Source organism: Peromyscus californicus, unplaced genomic scaffold, assembly GCF_007827085.1.
Source record: "Peromyscus californicus insignis strain IS unplaced genomic scaffold, ASM782708v3 Scaffold_7__1_contigs__length_154581171, whole genome shotgun sequence".
Classification (NCBI taxonomy): Eukaryota; Metazoa; Chordata; class Mammalia; order Rodentia; family Cricetidae; genus Peromyscus; species Peromyscus californicus.
In genome coordinates this window covers 121,802,667-121,820,464 of record NW_026294595.1, presented here as the reverse complement: position 1 = coordinate 121,820,464, position 17,798 = coordinate 121,802,667, and the positions used below count along the sequence as shown (strand labels likewise).

The 17,798-nt window shown below is 38.8% G+C and overlaps 1 protein-coding gene across 2 annotated transcripts in view; it reads right to left on the bottom strand.

The window, feature by feature from the left end:
- The window catches only part of Xrn2 (5'-3' exoribonuclease 2), an 85,385-nt gene extending 67,938 nt beyond the window's left edge, over positions 1-17,447 (bottom strand). Inside the window, exons 1-8 of one of the 2 annotated variants that reach the window (XM_052722859.1) lie at positions 17,263-17,447; positions 3,012-3,139; positions 2,821-2,932; positions 2,307-2,418; positions 1,268-1,326; positions 1,102-1,191; positions 288-360; positions 14-64 (exon numbers count right to left, since the gene is read on the bottom strand). In XM_052722859.1, the coding sequence (XP_052578819.1) occupies positions 14-64; positions 288-360; positions 1,102-1,191; positions 1,268-1,326; positions 2,307-2,418; positions 2,821-2,932; positions 3,012-3,139; positions 17,263-17,337 (700 nt within the window). In that variant the 5' untranslated portion in view covers positions 17,338-17,447. Of the gene's footprint in view, positions 1-13; positions 65-287; positions 361-1,101; positions 1,192-1,267; positions 1,327-2,306; positions 2,419-2,820; positions 2,933-3,011; positions 3,140-17,262 lie in introns of those variants that run through there. The other variant, XM_052722861.1, reaches the window with a different exon arrangement.
- Between the last annotated feature and the right edge of the window lie 351 nt (positions 17,448-17,798).

Sequence of the window (17,798 nt, the reverse complement as noted above, 5' to 3'; positions counted from 1 at the left end):
AGAAGAAACGTACCATCAGCTCCACACAAACAATGATGAGTATTTGGGTCATGGTTAGGCTGGGCTAAAAAGAAGGAGGGAAACATATTTACAGAAACATCATACACAACAGAAGTACCAAAACTTGCCAAGTATTTTCTAGTTAATGCCTTTTTGTTTGTTTTCCAGCAGTGCTGGGGATAAAATCCAAGGTACCCCACATGCAGGTAAATCTTCTAACATTAAGCAATATCCCCAGCCTGGGATATGTTTGTTAGAACATACAATCAAATACTTTTGAATTTTACCTCTTTGTCTTCTAATGTAATCCATGATTTTGTGTTCTCCTTCACCAGGTACACTAGCATCAGATAATATAACCTATTAAAAAAGATTTAATATGTTTAGTTTACCTTCCCAATTTCTACCAGAACAAAGAGGGAAGAACTGACTGCTTTAAGAAAAACGGAGATGATTTCATTAATGTGGTGTTACTAGTTGGAAAAAATCTCTAAAGATGTGTGCTAAACACTAATACTACACCACTGATTAACTAACTTACCACATAGAATACAAAAGAATAAAAGGACTAGGGTCAGATGCCATTAGTACTACTGATCAGTTCACAGATTCTGACTACTTACTATCAAGGACAAAGTACCAAACCCAAGAGCAATCAATAAAAGAGTTACCAAATCTAATTAAAGGGAAACACACCTTAAGTTACAATTACAGAAAAGTTCACTCAAGTTTTATTTAAATCTTTATGAGAAATATCCATTTGTAAATGCAGTCCCACAACTTTAATCTGCTACATTTTTATATCTAATGACAAATCTATTTTTTCATTAAACTACATTCTTATTCATGTATTTTTAAAAATTATTATTCCCATTTTACAGCTTCTCATGAGGTGAGAGAATGAAATTGGCATTAAGAGAAAATTCAGCTATATAAAACCGACCGTGAAAGGTAACCCATTTCCGATAACTGGAAAGCGTCTCTTGTCTCTGACAGTCAACGAGCATTTTATGAGGGACAGGGATAAATAATATCAGTCATATCAGCACAGCCTCAAATGATCACTCTAATCTTTCTGAAGTACCAAAGTGTGAAACTTACTGTCAAATTTTTCCACCCAGGGTCATTATTTAAACGATCAGCTATGTAATAGCGAAGGCATTTAGCAAGATTGTCCATGAACTCAGTTCCCTAAAATGATAGAAAGAAAGAAATTAACCTATCATTTAAGAGTTAGCAGCAGCTAGCAAAGCCTGAGACTACTTACTGGTGTAATACAGTTGCTGTCAAATCTTTCTTTTACTTCTTCTGGAGGAAGATAGCCACCTAGACAAAAGAGGCAATGTTTTGTTTTCCCCATAAAAAGTGAAGTAAATTAATCAACATTAAAGCAGAACAGTAACAAAAACATTCAAATATGAAAGGAAGACATTATCACCTAAGAAAAAGATGACCCCCCTCTCCAAGAAGAAAATAGTATTTTATTTTCCCCCTTTGATTTAAACAAAGCTTTAACACAATGTTTCTCAACCTTCCTAACGCTGCAACCTTTTAATACAGCTTTTCATGTTATGGTGACCCCAACCATAAAATTATTTTTGTTACTACTCCATAACTGTAACTTTGCTACTGTTATGAATCATAATGTAAATATCTGATGTGCAGGAAATCTGATCTGCAGCCCCTGTGAAAGGGTTGTTTGACCAAAGGGACTATGACCACAGGTTGAGAACCACTTCTTTAACAAGACTGTCAAATAATATATAGCATACAAAAGATACTACAATATAGTAAAATAAAAATTATGAAGTCTTTCCTCTGTAACAGAAGGACATAAGTACTGGTTAATGGTTTTAATTTGATAATAGTTCTTAATAAATCATTAAAGCATTCTATCATAAACAACCTTTAAGAGTCTTAATTACAATCCATGGCTAAAATAACTATATACTTACACACTTAGAAAAAAATTAATATAGCATAGTAAAATTTACAAATGCAGGCCCATGACATCCTTTTCTCCAGCTGTAAAATCCAATTACAGTGTCAAACAAAATTGTGGCTTTCCTATCTACTATACTGCTATGGATAGCACACACCAACAAATAAACCTGATAAAACCAACCAGATATCACACTACATGCACTGGGTTAGGGAAGAACCAGTTCCAGCTGGCCTCAGTATCCCTCTCCCACTTCTCTCTCCTCTGAGACTTAGCTCTAACCTAGATACCCACCAGAAATTTTAAAGCCTTAGGAACTTCAGAAAAGGGGGGAAAGTCCAAATTAAAGATATACTCTTCCTACCTTTTGCAAGTATTTCTTCTCTGACTCGCTGCTTCTCAACTGCTGCTTCCATTCCTTCCTTTGATGCTCTAAACCTCCTTGAACGCTGTTGGTTCATTTTGGCACGTGGTGCCTAAAAAATGTATATCTCATGTTTATAAAATGCCATTCAAAATGTTCACAAGCAAATCTATACATTATTTTCAACCTCTTTTTATCCCCATAGTAAATCCAAACTGCCTCTTCTCTCAACACCTTTGAATGTGTCACTTAGTACTTTTAAGTAATTAAATTCACTTATCAGCCTATGTTACTTCAAAAGGGCAGTCATCAATAAGACATTAGCATTGCATAGTAAATGACACAAAATAAGCACTACAACAAAGTTTCAGTGAAATATTGAACTAGAGGCTTCTCTTTCTAAAATTAACCACAGTCAATATTTTCACTATTCAGCTGACTTTCATTGAGATATTCAGAAAACAGCAAGAACAAACAAACAAACAAAGGGCTTCTAAATTATTTTAGCACTTACCACTCCATCTATTGCCATGTAGAGAAGTCTTCTTGGTCTTACGATATTGAAAAGTCTGTCAATGTACTCAAAAATTGCAACCATCATTTCATCTTCATTTTTTGGTGCTGGCCTATAATAATGAGCGGACAATGTAATAGATACAGTACTTCTGTGACCTCTACTATCAATGGCAAAGATGGATTACATACTTGTCTTCAGGATGAGTACAGGGATGGATGATTCCATTCATATCCAAATACAGATTATCAAACTCCACATCATTTGGATTAGGTTTACTGGCATCAACTGGAATCTTCACACCACTGCATTCTTTTGGCTATGAAGAGGTGATAAATAATAGCTTGACTGTTAAGATCTAAACATGACAGGTACTAAGCTCAATATGAACCAACTTAATTTCAGAACTGGAATATTAAAATACTTCAAGTAAAACAGAATCAAATTAACCCATTAAATGTGAATGGCTTCTAATTCAAATTAATTATGTAAGATCACCAAAGTATCCAAGTAGATCCAGGGAGTCATCTTTATGACTTCCCTCATCATTCACATCAAGTTCTGTCAATTGAAAAATGCTTTTCTGTCCCCTTCCATGCCATGAGCACATCATGCTATTATATCATACCTAGAAAGTCACAATTACCTTCTAACGGAATCTCATTTCCAGTCCAGAGTTGAATCAGTAAAGCGCAAACACATCTAACACATCTTTGTCTAACCTTGCCTACTTTCCCAGTGCTTTCCACACCAAACAGCTAAGCAATGAGCCTGCCCCACAATAATATTATGTAGGCCTATTCATTTCTCAAAAGCCCCTATAAACCAGATGTAGTACCTAACACCTGGAACCAGCACTCAGGAGGCTGAGAAAGGAGGAGTGTCCTAAGTTTGAGGCTAATGGTCTACACAGTAAGTTCCACTATACATTAAGTTCCATGATTGTAGAGTAAGACCATCTCAAAAGAAAACCTAAAAACAGAACAAAACAGAAAAACAGAAGTTCCAAGAAAGTGCTGCCATCTCACTACCTCTTTCTATGCACCTCTTGGTAGAATGCCTTCTTTCTCTCTACCAACACTCACTTCCTAAAGTCTTCAATAACTTTTCAGAGCCTAGACACAAATCAGAAGTCACTCGCTTCACGGTATCTGTAACATATCACCCAAGAAATGAACTCTTTCCTTCCTGCATTTCCTTAGAATTTTGCTTATATTCTTATATCGCCAGTTTTATGATTAATTTGTCACTTCTACCCAACTACGCTGGTAAGTCCTTCAAAAAGTGGGGTTGTACTCTCAAAGGTTCTCAATTATACGTTTATGATGACAGTGCTTTTGCCTTTTTCATCCAGAACTTCCGTGAAAGATTAAGACCCAATTTTTGTTTTACTAATAGTATGATCCCTCAAAACACATACAAAGCAATAGGACAAAAAAAAATTTTAAAAACCCTATACATTAAAAATCCATCACGTACATGCTAAATCATGGTTAAACATAAAACAGTATGCTTAATGATAGCAGTCACCAAAGTCCATATCCTTTGTGATTATATGAAAAAGTCTCAAATAGACAAATCCATAGAAAGAGAAGGTAGATAATGACTGTGTCAAGCTGAGGATGAGGAAAGGGTGACAGAAAAGAAAAGTGACTATTAGTGAGTATGCACTGCTTTAGGTAGTAAGAAAATCTAAATTTATATAATAGCAATGATCACACAACTCTGCAAATACACTGAAAATACTGACACTGCCAGGCAACATAGTGTATACCTTACTTAGATCCCAGAATATGGGAGGCAAAACATAGATCTTTATTAGTTTGATGACAGACTGGTCTACATAGTGAGTTTCAGGAAAGTCAAGACTGCACAGAGAGACTCTGTCTAAAATGCAAATAATCAAAAACAAAACAAAAAAACCTGATATTTTAAGTAAATTTCATTATATAGAATTTACACCTCAAAGGTAATAAGGAATGAACATGATCAAAATAATTTTATGTGTATGAAAATGTCACAGTGAAACCTATTATGTGTACCTAGTATGCAAATAAAGTTTTACACCTCAATAAAGCTGTTTAAAGAACAAAAATTAGAAGCTAACTAACTTAGGTAGGGAAAAACCTCATGAAGATAGTGATTAATAAGTAAGTTTATCCACGTACTGGACTGCTAGACCAAGTAAGATCTAAAAAGCAAGCTGGATGATCATAAACATACCACTGAACAAAAAATCCAGAGGCAGAAAAATACACATTATACCATTTACATAAAGTTTTGAGATATTGTTCAAAGCTGAATACACATGTAGTGAAGGCACAGAGAAAAGCAAGGGAATGATGACAAACACCATCTCAGAAAAGTGGTTACTCAGAGGAAGGGAAGGACATGAAAGCAAGCTTCAGCATGTATTGTAATTAGGGGGAGGGATATGGAAAGTGGGAACTTTTGGCAGTTCTGTAGACATATGCTGAGTCAAGCAAGAGGGGCTCAATCAGAGTTCCAGGAAAGCCAGGGCTACATACAGAGACACAAATAAACAAACAATAAATCCCAAGTCTTTGGAAATTGTTCTAAGAACAACAGTAACTTTACCAAGAAAACCCAGGACAATGCATGCAAAATGTACATACAATGGTAAAGAAGGAAAAAAGGGACAGAGCAGAAAAAATATTCAAAGAATACTGAAATGATTCCAAATTTTAAAAATATACCTAGAAGCTCTATGAACTCTAAAATATAGACATCACAGTAAAAATGCTGAAATAGATAAAAAGAAAAAAATTATATGGGAATATACTGGAAGAGCCAAGGGGTTGGGGGAAAGTCCAGATAGGCTAAAGAGTTGGCTCAGCAATTAAGAGTACTAGTTGCTCTTGCAGTGGACCCAAGTTTAATCTCCAGCACCCACATGGCAGTTCACCATGGTATGTAATCCCAGTCCCTGTGAATCTGATGCCCTCTTCTGAACTCCAAAGGGCACCACACACACACATGCATGCAAGTAAAACACTCACACATATAAAACAATAAATCTAAAACATTTAAATAAGCAAATACATACTAAATGCTTAGTAACTTTTAAAAGAACCTCAGTGAGAGCAACATCTTACTCTTCAGGGAAGCAGTAGGATGGCATAAAAACAGTAAGCACTAACTAAGGAAAACTTTTATCTAGGAACTAGGAAAGTTATCATTCAACAATGAAGATGAAGGCCAGCAAGATGCCTCAGAGGGTAAAGGCCCTTGCTGCCAAGCCTAACGACTTGAATTCAACCCCTGGACACCACACGGTAGGAGGATTTAACCTCCATATGCACATCATGGCATGCACCCATGGCCCCCAAATAAATTAAATAAAATATAATTTTAAAGCATTCAGGCCAGTGAAATGGCTCATGGGGTAAAGGCACCTTGTTGAGCAATCGTGGCCACCTGAATTCAATCCCTAGAAGCCACATAAGGGTGGACAAAGCCAACTCTGAAAAATTGTCCTCTGACCTCCATGTACATGCCACGGCACATAGTCACCATATTATACTATGCACACATAATAATAAAATTTTAAAATGAAGGTGAAATAAAGACTTCTCTTTAAAGAGAAACAGAATTTGTAGATAGCAGACTTGACTTCCTAGAAATATGAATGTCCTTCAGACTGAAAGGAAGTGACTCTATAAGATAATTCAAACTCTACAGCGATAACTTCAGAAAAATCATTTTTAAAAAGCAAAAAAAAAAAAAGGGCCGGGCAGTGGTGGCGCATGCCTTTAATCCCAGCACTCAGGAGGCAGAGCCAGGCGGATCTCTGTGAGCTCGATGCCAGCCTGAACTACAGAGTGAGTTCCAAGAAAGGCATAAAGCTACACAGAGAAACCCTGTTTCAAAAAAATAAAATAAATAAATAAAAATTAAAAAAGCAAAAAAAGACAATGAGTAAAAAAAAAAATCACTTGAAAGTTAGGAAGCAACATGAGAAAATGTTCATTCAGTACAAAAGAACGAACACAGGAAGAAAAAGTACATAAAACATAGGAAAGAAAAGGTCAAACAGCAGATGCAAATCCAAATATACTGGCAATTACACCATAAGTACACCACAGAAAGCCAGTGGACCAAAATGTATCTTATCTTTAAGAAAGAGTTGAGATTTAAACACACAGAGTAGAAGTTAACAGATAAGGAAAGAAATCACACAAACAACCAATGTAAGAAAGCTGCAGTAGCTACACTATGTATGTATGTGTGCCTGCTTGTTTATATGTACACCACATGCATGCAGGTACCCTTGGAAGCTAAAAGAAGGCATTGGATCCTACAGAACTGGAGTTACAGGCAGTTAGTTGTGAGCTGCCCAAGACAGGTACTGGGAACTGAACATAGTCCTTTTCAAGAGCAGCAAATACTCTTTAACTACTGAGTTATCTCTCCATAGCCACCCCACCGCAACACCTTTAATTTTTAATTACATTTTGTTTTTTGATGTGGAGGCAGGGAGCATGCACATGCCACTGGCCCCATGTAGAGGTCAAAGGACAGCCTGCTAGAATCCTCTCTACCATGTAAGTTACAGAGCTCAAACTCAGGTTGCTGGGCTTGAAAGCATATGCCTTTACCTAATGAGCCATCTCACCAGCCCTCAAAATAAGACTTTCAAACAAAAAATGTTAATAAAAGAACATCCTCTAGCAGGGTGGTAGTAGTGTACACCATTAATTCCAGTACTTGGAAGGCAGGCAGAGACAGGTGGATCTCTGAGTTTGAGGCCAGCCTGGTCTACAGAGTGATTTCCAGGACAGCCAAGGCTACACAGAGAAACTTTGTCTCAAAAAACCAAAAAGAAGAAGAAAAAGAAGAGCAGGAGGAGATGATGATGCTCTTCTAGCCTCTGTGAGCACCAAATATGCACATGGCGCACATAAGATGCAGGCAAACACTGATAAATATAAAATAAAAACATACCTTAAAAAAAAAAATCTCAAATCGAAACAGGCAAGATGACAAACATCTGTATTCCAGCACTCAGTCAGCTGAAACAACAGGATCCCGAGTTTGAGGTTAGCTTTGCTTACACAGCTAGACTATGCCTTAATAACAATAATAATAACAATAACAATAATAATAAGTTATAATAATAATAAAATAGAAATATCTCAATAACCTAACCCTTTCTCCGTTTCAAGACCCCATAAAAAGGGATGCACCAAGCCTAACGTAAACAAAAAGAATGCAAAACTAGAGTAGAAAATAATTACAGAACAAGGGGACGGGGGGGGGGGGGGGGGGGGGGATGATCAGTGAAACTAAAAGCTACTCCTTCAAAAAGACCAATGATACTGACAGCCAAAGACTCAAATTACTAGAATGAGAGACAAAAACTTACTCTACTGCCAACTTTATAAACCCAAAATAATTATTAAAATACCACGAATAAACATATCAACAACTTAGCTAGCACAAACATATTACTACAAAGACATAAGTACCAAAATCATTCAGGAAGAGATGATCGAAGTAAACCAATAAGAAACTGAATCAGTAATTCAAAAACTGACCAGCAAGAAAACCCAGGTGGTAAATTCTACCAACTATGCAAAAAGAATTCATACGAACTATTCATCAACCTTTTCCAACATTTCCTAATTCACTGTATAAAGTCAACATCATCTATAAAAGCTATTATCATCTTAACACCAAATCCAGACAAAGCGTAACAAGAAAAAAGCTACAGATGAGTATCTCATGGGACTATCAGTGAAAAAATCCTCAACAAAACACTAGCAAATAAAAGCTAGCCCCCCAAACACACACACACACACAACAACAACAGGACCAAGTGAGATTTAGCCCAAGAATGCAAACTTGATTTAATATTTAAAACTTAACTCAATATATCATACTAATACCAAAACCAACCTGGGCTACACAGTGAGACCCAGTCTCAAAAAATAAAACACAAATCACCCACTAAAAGATACTGCAAGAATACTACAAGTATTTTTTTGCAAATATACATGCAAAAAGAAAACTTTAGTGAACTGAACTGAATAACAACAATAATAATAACCAATACAATATGACCTCTGGGGTCTTTCCAAGGAATGCAAAATAGGTTTAACACATTAAAAAATAAAAGTCAATGTAATGCACCATATGAACAAAGACTAAAACTTCTTTAAGAAAACATGAGAAGAGCTCAAAGATCTTGACAAAAATGTAAGTTTAACAACAATGCAGAAATTTAAAAGAAAAAACTTACTAAACTCATCACAATAATTTAAAATTTTAAGGAGTTAGAGAAAACAAACCACTGCTGCTCTTTCAGAGGACCTGGGTTAGTTCCCAGCACCCACATGGGGTTTCAAAACTCTGTAATTCCAGTTCCAGGGGTTCTGACTCCCTCTTCTGGTGTCTCAGGCACTGTATATCTATGGTGCACAGACCTAGGAACACTCAGATAAAACAACCATAAACAAAATTTTTAATTCGTTTTTAAGAGGGTTATCTGAAGACTAACAAAAAAATTTATCAACCTAAAGAACTCTATCTAGAATATCTATATGAAACTGAACATAATTTTAATTCCCATATGGTAAAAAAAAAAATTGGAACAGATCTCTTGTCTAAGAAGATACATAAAGCACTTGATAACATGCTTTATTATCATTTGTCACCAGGAAAACGCAAGTTTAAAAACCACAATCAGATGACATTATGCTAGAATATCTAAACTTAGAAAGACTATCAGTAATGAAGTGAAGCAACTGAGAACTATCATGTGCTGTTGACGTAAAAAAGATGGCACACCGAATTTGGAACAATTGTTAAATCATGTGCCTATCACCCAATATCATTTCACTCCTAGATTGCTACACATAAATGAAAGTATATGTGTCCATTTGAAGATGTATGCCATAGATGCTTATAGGTTTTCTCTAACAGGCCCAAACTAGAAATAAGGCAAATGTTCCTCACTCAGAGGAATGCAAAAACAAATACAACACAGCCACAAGAACTTTTCAAGATCCTACAAATCTTGAAAAGATGAGCTAGACTGACTCATCCTGTGCTTACTTCAGTAGAATGTACTCAAACTGTAACAAACAGGTAATATTAGCATGGCCTGAGCATAAGACTGACTACTGTTCCTTAATCAAATTAGCCAAAAGAGAGGAGATTCAAATTGATAAAGTTAGAAATAAAAAAGGGGACATCACAACAGACAGTAAAGAAATTCAGAGGCCTATTAGAGACTACTTTCAAAACTCTATTCCAATAAATTAGAAAATCTAAAAGTGGATAAATTCCTAGACACATATGACCTACCAAATTTAAAGTATGTTTAAACAGATCTACAATGCACAGTGAAAGTGAAGTTGTAATAGAATCTCCCAACAAAGAAAAACTCAGGCCAAGACAGATTCATTGCTAAATTCTACCAGATCTTTAAGAAATGACACCAATGTTCTCCAAACTGTGCTACAAAATAGAAAAAAAAGGCAGCTAACCTAATTCTCAGAAAATAGTACCACTCTGACACCACAAGGGAATAATGGACACAACAACAACAACAAAACTACATATAGATCATTCTTCCCTGTGAACAGACACAAAATTCTCATTAAAACACTTTCAAACTGAATTCAACAACACATTAAAAAAGACTTTATAATCAAGTTTTTTTTTCATTCCAGGGACACAGAGATTATTCAACATACACAAATCAGTGTACACAAGTCTAACACACCACATAAGTAGAACAAAGAGGGGAAAATCATATGATTTCAGATGCAGAAAAGGTCTCCAACAAAGTTCAACACTCCTTTATGATAAAGCCTTAAAGAAATTAGGAATAAAAGGAACATACTTCAACACAACAAATGTCATGTATGAGTAACACACCCAATAGTAAAAGTGGGTTAAAAACAAATGCATTTTCTTTAAAAACAGGAACAAGACAAGGATGCCCACTCTATCCATTCTTATTACTAATACAGTACTGAAATCCTTAGCTGGAGTAACAAGGCAAGAGAAAGAGAAACCTGATACAAATAGGAAAGAAGAAAGTAAATTATTCCTATTTACAGACTGGATGTTCTATACTCAAAAGGCCCTAAGGATGGGTTAATTGAGATGGTTCAGTGGGTAAAAGCTATTGCCGTGGCACACATATTCTCACACACAAATTTTTTTTTAAGAATACCCTAAAGATTCTACCAGAAAACTCTTAGAGTAAACATCTTCAGTGAAGTATCATGATATAAAATCAACATTAAAATAAAACCAGTAAAAGGGCCAGCAAGATAGCTCAAGTTAACTACCAACAAGCTCACAGGACCCACATGGTAGAGAGAACCAAATTTGTTCTCTGACCCCCATAAACACACCAAAGCACACCCACACATACACATACGCACATACAAATAAAGTGTTGGTTGTTTTGTTTTGTTTTAATCAGTAGTGGCTGAGAATAAATGACTATTAAGTGTTCATCCCTAAATGTTCATTCCTAATCTGTATCAACTTCCATGCCACCAAGGCTCAGGGAACATCACAGAAGAGGAGACAGAAAGAATCTAAGTTTTAGAGGGTGGAGAAGGGTGCTGAGAAATGCTGTCTTCTGGACATGACATGGCCATTGCACTCAAGAGAAGCTGGGATTACACGTGTACTAAGCCTATACAAGATCAAGCCAGTCAGTATTGTAGCATGGATGAGGGAGGGACTCATAAAGCCCTGCCCCTAGCTAGAGAAGGGAGTCAATTTTCTTTGGGGGTATACCCCTCAGTACATTGTTGGTGCTCCAGCCCAACACCCATATATAGGTGAACAGTACTATTTGGACTCAGTCAGTGTCGTATCATTTAAAAAGACCAAACAAGACAAGCAGAAAACATATTCCAGCATTAGGAAGGCAGATAGACAGGTATCTTGTGAGTTAGAGGTCAGCCTGGCCTACAGAAAAATACTCCCTGTCTCAAATAACAGCAGTTTTTCTACATACAATAATGAACATGCTGAGAAACCAGGACAAAAGTCCCATCACAACAGCTTCAAAAACAAAACCAACCAACCAACCAACCAAAGCCATTCTACAATAAATATGACCAACGAGGTAAAAGAACTCTATAATGGGGATATGCCTCAATAGATAAGTGTGCTTGCTCTGTAAGAATTAAGCATTTAAGTTTGAATCCCAGGATCTGTGTGTAAAAAGCAGGCTGTGTGTACCTGTAACCCTAGAGTTGGGAGGATGAGACAAGGAGATCTTGGAAGTGTGCTAGCCAGTTAGCCTCACCTAAAAAGTGAGCTTCCAGTTCAGTGAGAAACCCTGTCTTCAATGAATAAGGTGGGAAGTAAATAAGGAAGATACCCAATGTCCTCCTTTAGCCTCTTCACACACGAGCACAGCACAAGCAACTACATATCCATGTACACGCACACACATAAAACCCCAAAATAAAACACTGAAGAGTACAGACACTAGAAGACGAAAACCTCCCATGCCTTGGATCAGCCCAAGAGCAATCTACAGACTCAATAATAATAATCCATATTAAAGTTTCAATGACATTTTTCACAGAAAGAAAAAATTCACAAGGGAGCACAAAAAGCCAAAGCAATCCTGAGCAAAAAGAACACTAGAGGTGTCACTCAATCTCAAATTAGACAACAGAGCCATAGTAACAAAAACAGCATTGTTACCAACCACAAAAACAGACATGTAAAAAGGAAATAAGAGGATTCAGAAATAAAACAGCAAGAGCCATCTTGCATTTGGCACAAGTGCCAAAAAACATGCCAGAGAAAGTCTCTTCAACAAACAGTGCTACAGAACTGAGTATTTACATGCAAAAGAACAAACTAGATCCCTATCTCTTGTTCAGTACAAAATAAATTCACAACAGAAAAAAATCTTAAATACTAGACCTGAAACTCTGCAACTAACAAAAGAAAATATAAGGAAAACATTTCAAGATAAAAGTGCAAGCAAGGACTCTAATTGTCTAGGAAATTACAGAAAAATGAGAGGGTGAGAAGATGGCTCAGTGGTTGAGGGCATTTGTTGTTCTTATATAGAGGACCCAAGTTTGGTTCCAAGCGCCAACGTGAAGTGGCTCACAACTGCCTGTAACTCCAGCTCTAGAGGAAATCCAAAGCACTCTTGGGGCCTCAGAGGGCACTCATACAAAGACATACATGAATAAAAATAAATTTAAAAAAATTAACAAATGAAATTAAGGCTCTGCATAGAAAAGCAAGCAACTGGTGTTTAGAGAGCACACAGAATGAAAAACATCCCTGATAGTTATTCATCTGACAGGGTACTAAGAACTCAGAAGTTATTACACACACACAATCTAATTAATAAATAGCGCACATTTTTAACCCCAACATTTGGGAGGAAAAGGCAGGCAGATTTCTGTGAGTTCAAAATTAGCCTGATCTACAAAGTGAGTTCCAGGATAGAGCTGTTACACAGAGAAACCCTGTCTCCAAACCAAAAAAGATAAAGTGGCCAATAATACAAAAAAAAAAAAAAAATCCTTAGTCGTCAAGAAATACAAATCAAAACTACAATGAGATTTCACCGCAGTGAGGATGGCTATCATAAATATCATATGCTGGCAAGGATAACAGAGGGTGGCAACACGCATTGCTAGAGGGAAAGTGTATGCCTGCAGCCTTTATGGAAATGCGTATGGAGATTCCTCAGGAAAAAAAAAAAAAAGAAAAGAAAGAAAAAGGTAGAACTACCATATGACATGGTCTAACTATTGTACCACTCCTGAATGTGTACTAGGAGGAATCCAAGTCAGCATGCAACAGACATATTTATATATCCGTATTTATTGAGGCACTTTCTTAACAGCCAATATCCCCCAATAATTCCATGTATACAGAAAGATGTGTATATACACACACTGGAGTATCATTAAACCACAAAGATGATGCCAGGTGGCGCGTCCTGCCCCCCCCCTCCACTCGCCACAGGCGCATGCCTTTAATCCCAGCACTCAGGAGGCAGAGCCAGGTGGATCTCTGTGAGTTCGAGGGCAGCCTGGTCTACAGTGCAAGATCCAGGACAGGCACCAAAACTACACAGAAAAACCCTGTCTTGAAAAAAACCAAAAAACAACACAAAACAACAACAACAACAAAAAAAAAAACCACGAAGATGACTGAAATTAAATCATTTGTGGGGAAATAGATAGAACTGGAAATTATTATGCTAAACAACCAGGCTAAGACAAATAATGCATGCGTTTTCTCATGAGGATTCTAGACTTCTGCTGAAAGAAGGTAATGGAGGGAGTAAAGAAGAGCAGAGTGCATAACATACACACATGAGAATGTGATAATGAAATTCATTAATATAACAAGTATATATATTTTTTTAAACTTTAATGAAGCTGGGCACAGTAGAAAGAATCATGAGTTTCTGGAAATCCTGGGCTATACAGGGAGACTTTGTTTCAAAAATGAAATTAATCTCAAAGTCTATGTAACATGAAAGTCAATGAGCCATGAAGACTATATAGCATAGGGGCCAACCAGAGGTTCAACTAGGTCAAGGTGCTTGCTTAGAAGGAAAGAACTGACTATAAAGTTGTCCTCTAACCTAAATACACATACCAAGGCATACATGTTATTGTCCCTCCACCTCTGTTCTGGATGCACATGTGCCTGCATACACCCAAAACCTTTCACCAGGCAGTGGTGGTGCACGCCTTTAATCCCAGCACTTGAAAGGCAGAGGCAGGTGATCTCTGAGTTCCAGGCCAGCCTGGTCTACAGAGTGAGTTCCAGGGCAGCCAGGGCTACACAGAGAAACATTGTCTTGAAAAAACAAACAAATAGGTGGACAGACAGATGGACCGGAGTGGGGGGGGGGGCGACTCTTACCCTCATCCTTCTAAACAACACTAATTAAACGGACTAGGTCACACAGGGTAGCTAGTTGGGAAGAAAGAGATTAGCAGGAGGGGAGCAAGATACTGTAAGGGAAGGGTGAATGTGATCTAAATATATTATATAAATGTGTGCAAATGGCACAACGAAAAGTAAAAAACTGATCAATTCCAAAGAATGAAAGAGGAGGGCCATAAGTTAGGAGCTTGACTTTCCTAGTTTTCACACTGGTACTGACAGTTATTAGCTGTCCTAAATACCTAACAACCTAGTATCAATAAAGTCCTCAAACACTGTCTGACACACAGTAAATGCTACCAAAAGCTTGGTTAAATAAACAAATATCACATAAACAGCCAGGCCTAGTGGCCAGCACCTTTAATCTCGGCACTTGGGAGGTAGAGACAGGCAGATCTCTTTGATATCCAGGCTAACCAGAGCCACATAGTGAGACAGAGTCTTAAAAGAAAATTAATATTAAACTTTTCATCAACAACAATAGCTGAAAAAAATGCTTCCAACATCTTCATGGGACCTGGTTTTCCAACTTGGACTGAACCATTCACGAGGAGAATAAAGGTATTTGGGGACCTAAAATGACAGAAAACTCAGATCACACAGTGGCATTTCCTAAGAATTCAATTCAAAAATAAAAATGAAGGGCAGCTTTAAGCCAAGAAAGATAAAATTCAGGAAACAGTTATTCCCAGGAAGCACCTCTAGGAAGCATACAGTTTTTTCAGTTTTTATGTAAAGAAAACAGACATAAAGACAACTCCAAGCTGGGAGTGGCAGTGTACATGGTATTCCCAGCACTCAGGAGACTGGCTGGGAGAGTTTAAGGCTAAGCAGTGAGATACTTTCTCCAAGGAAAAATTAATACTTAAAAGAGGCACAATGAGAAAAAAAAGTCAGAATGCATGATAAAATTATTTGGATGGGGAAAGGAAAGGTATAAAGTGACCCAATCAAGGGGTGAAAGGTGGGGAGACGTAAGGGGCCCACTCTAGTAAAAGATAGACAACCTAAACTCCAATCACAGTATATAACAGTCAACAAGAACACTTCTCCCTAGCTTATATGGCCAAAGCTTTGACAATCTTGATTGAGAACTAAAAGCACTGCTGACCAGTTAAGACAGCTTGAAGGAAAAAAGCTAACATCAACTTTAGAAACTAGAAAAGAATATTTTGTATAGGCGACAGAAACTAGTAAAAGGATACTTTGTACAGGCGATAGAATTTTTGTTTGAGGGGGACTCACATGTAAGCCTTGGCTTGCTTTGAACTAGCTATGTAGACTAGGCTCACCTAGAACTCATAGATCAGCCTGCCTCTGCCTCCTGAGTGAGGGGATAAAGGCATGTGCCACACCTTGGAGCGATGAAAATTTAAAGCCATTCTCCGTTAAATTACAAAATTTACCAACGTCAGATATATGTATTTGTAGCATTAGGAAGGCAGAGTGGTAGTGAATAAATGTCTAGGTCGTCTTCCACCTAGAATTAGATAGACCTAAAACAGATAAATCAAACATAAACATATTTAGAAACAGAACCAAAACAGTTCAAAGTGTCTGTCTTTGAAAAGAAGACCGGACGGGAAAGGACGGAACAAGGAACTGTTGCTTTCCCTTTGGCCCAGAGGAACACAAAGTTTTACAAAGGAAACTGATTCAGCTTAGTAATTTGTCTTTTGAGAAGACAAGAAACACTAGGAATGTCACCAAAACAAAGCTATGGTTTCTTCTAAGACAGGTGAGAAAGTAAATAACCTAAAGCAGGAGAAATAGGTTCTTGGAGACAGGCAGGTACTTGGTTCTAAAGCCAAAAGTGGGAGGGGACACATGTGTACGGAACTTTTCCAATCCAGAAATTCTAATTGAGAGTACAAAGTCGAACTCGGACAGAATCACGGGAAAGATGAAAGCAAAACTCGCGAATCGGAACGGCTAAAAGTCTACCTACAAACTAGCAAACTAACACCACTTGAGGATCCGGAAAGTGAAACCGCAAGCTGCCCCGCAATCGTCCAGTGGAGCCCGCCCTGGAGACCGACGGTTCCCCCGTCCTAGCCCTTCCTAACTAGCCGCTCTGCGAGTACGGTTAACTGCAACAAATGACCAGGCTCGGGATAGGAAAACATGCGATCCCGCCACCCGGAACGCCGGGTCCAATACACGTGTGGACCAGCAAGCGGTCCATGCCTCCCCCTGCAGCCTGCGTCAAGGGGCTGCCCAGCCAGGGCGCCCTTCCGAGCCCTGAGCTGCGCGGGCAACCAAGGAAACAAAGCCGTGGGCGGAGCCCGGGGTGCCCCGCTAGGCAGGCGGGGGAGGAGCCGCCCAGACCCCCCCCCCCAGACCCCTACTCTCCCTCGCTCCGCCCAGACCGCCTCGGGAATCCGCGAACCCGCGGAGCGGCTCGCGAGGCTGCCTGGGGCGGGTGCCCGGCCCCTAGGGCCGCGGCCTAGACGTGCCGCGCCGGGACCCCCCCCCCCCCCCGAAACGGCGTACTGACCGCCTCCTCACCTTCTCCTCCACGCAGTTGACAATGATGGACGGATACTTGCGGCTGAGCCAGCGGAAGAACGCCGGGACTCCCATGACCAGCGGGCGGCACGGGGCAGCGACCGGGCCAGCGGGCTAGTGTAACCAACGAGACTGGCAGGAGCAGCAGCCGCGGGCACCGGTACTTCCTCCCACGTGCGGTCAGAGACCGGAAGTGGCGTCACGCCCCACCGCGGGGGAAGCCGGGAAAGGATCTCGGCTAAGTGAAGGTTCGCCTAGACAGGACAAGTTTTGGTCTGTCTGGGCGAGCTGCGGGCCGGGGTGCTTAGACCTGGCTTGCGGCGTTCGCCGATCGGGCTCCGAGCTGGGCTCCGAGCTTACACCTTCGCCCGCGGTAGCAGGTTCTTGCCGGTGTGGTCACGACTTTGGAAAGGCGTGGCCTATCTTGCTTCCTTTCTGACAAAGTCAGTCTTGGGCTCTAGTTTCCATTTCCTGGTTTCTCTCATTTTTATGCTACTGTTCCTGGCAGAACTATGGGAAAAAAAAATCTAAGGTAT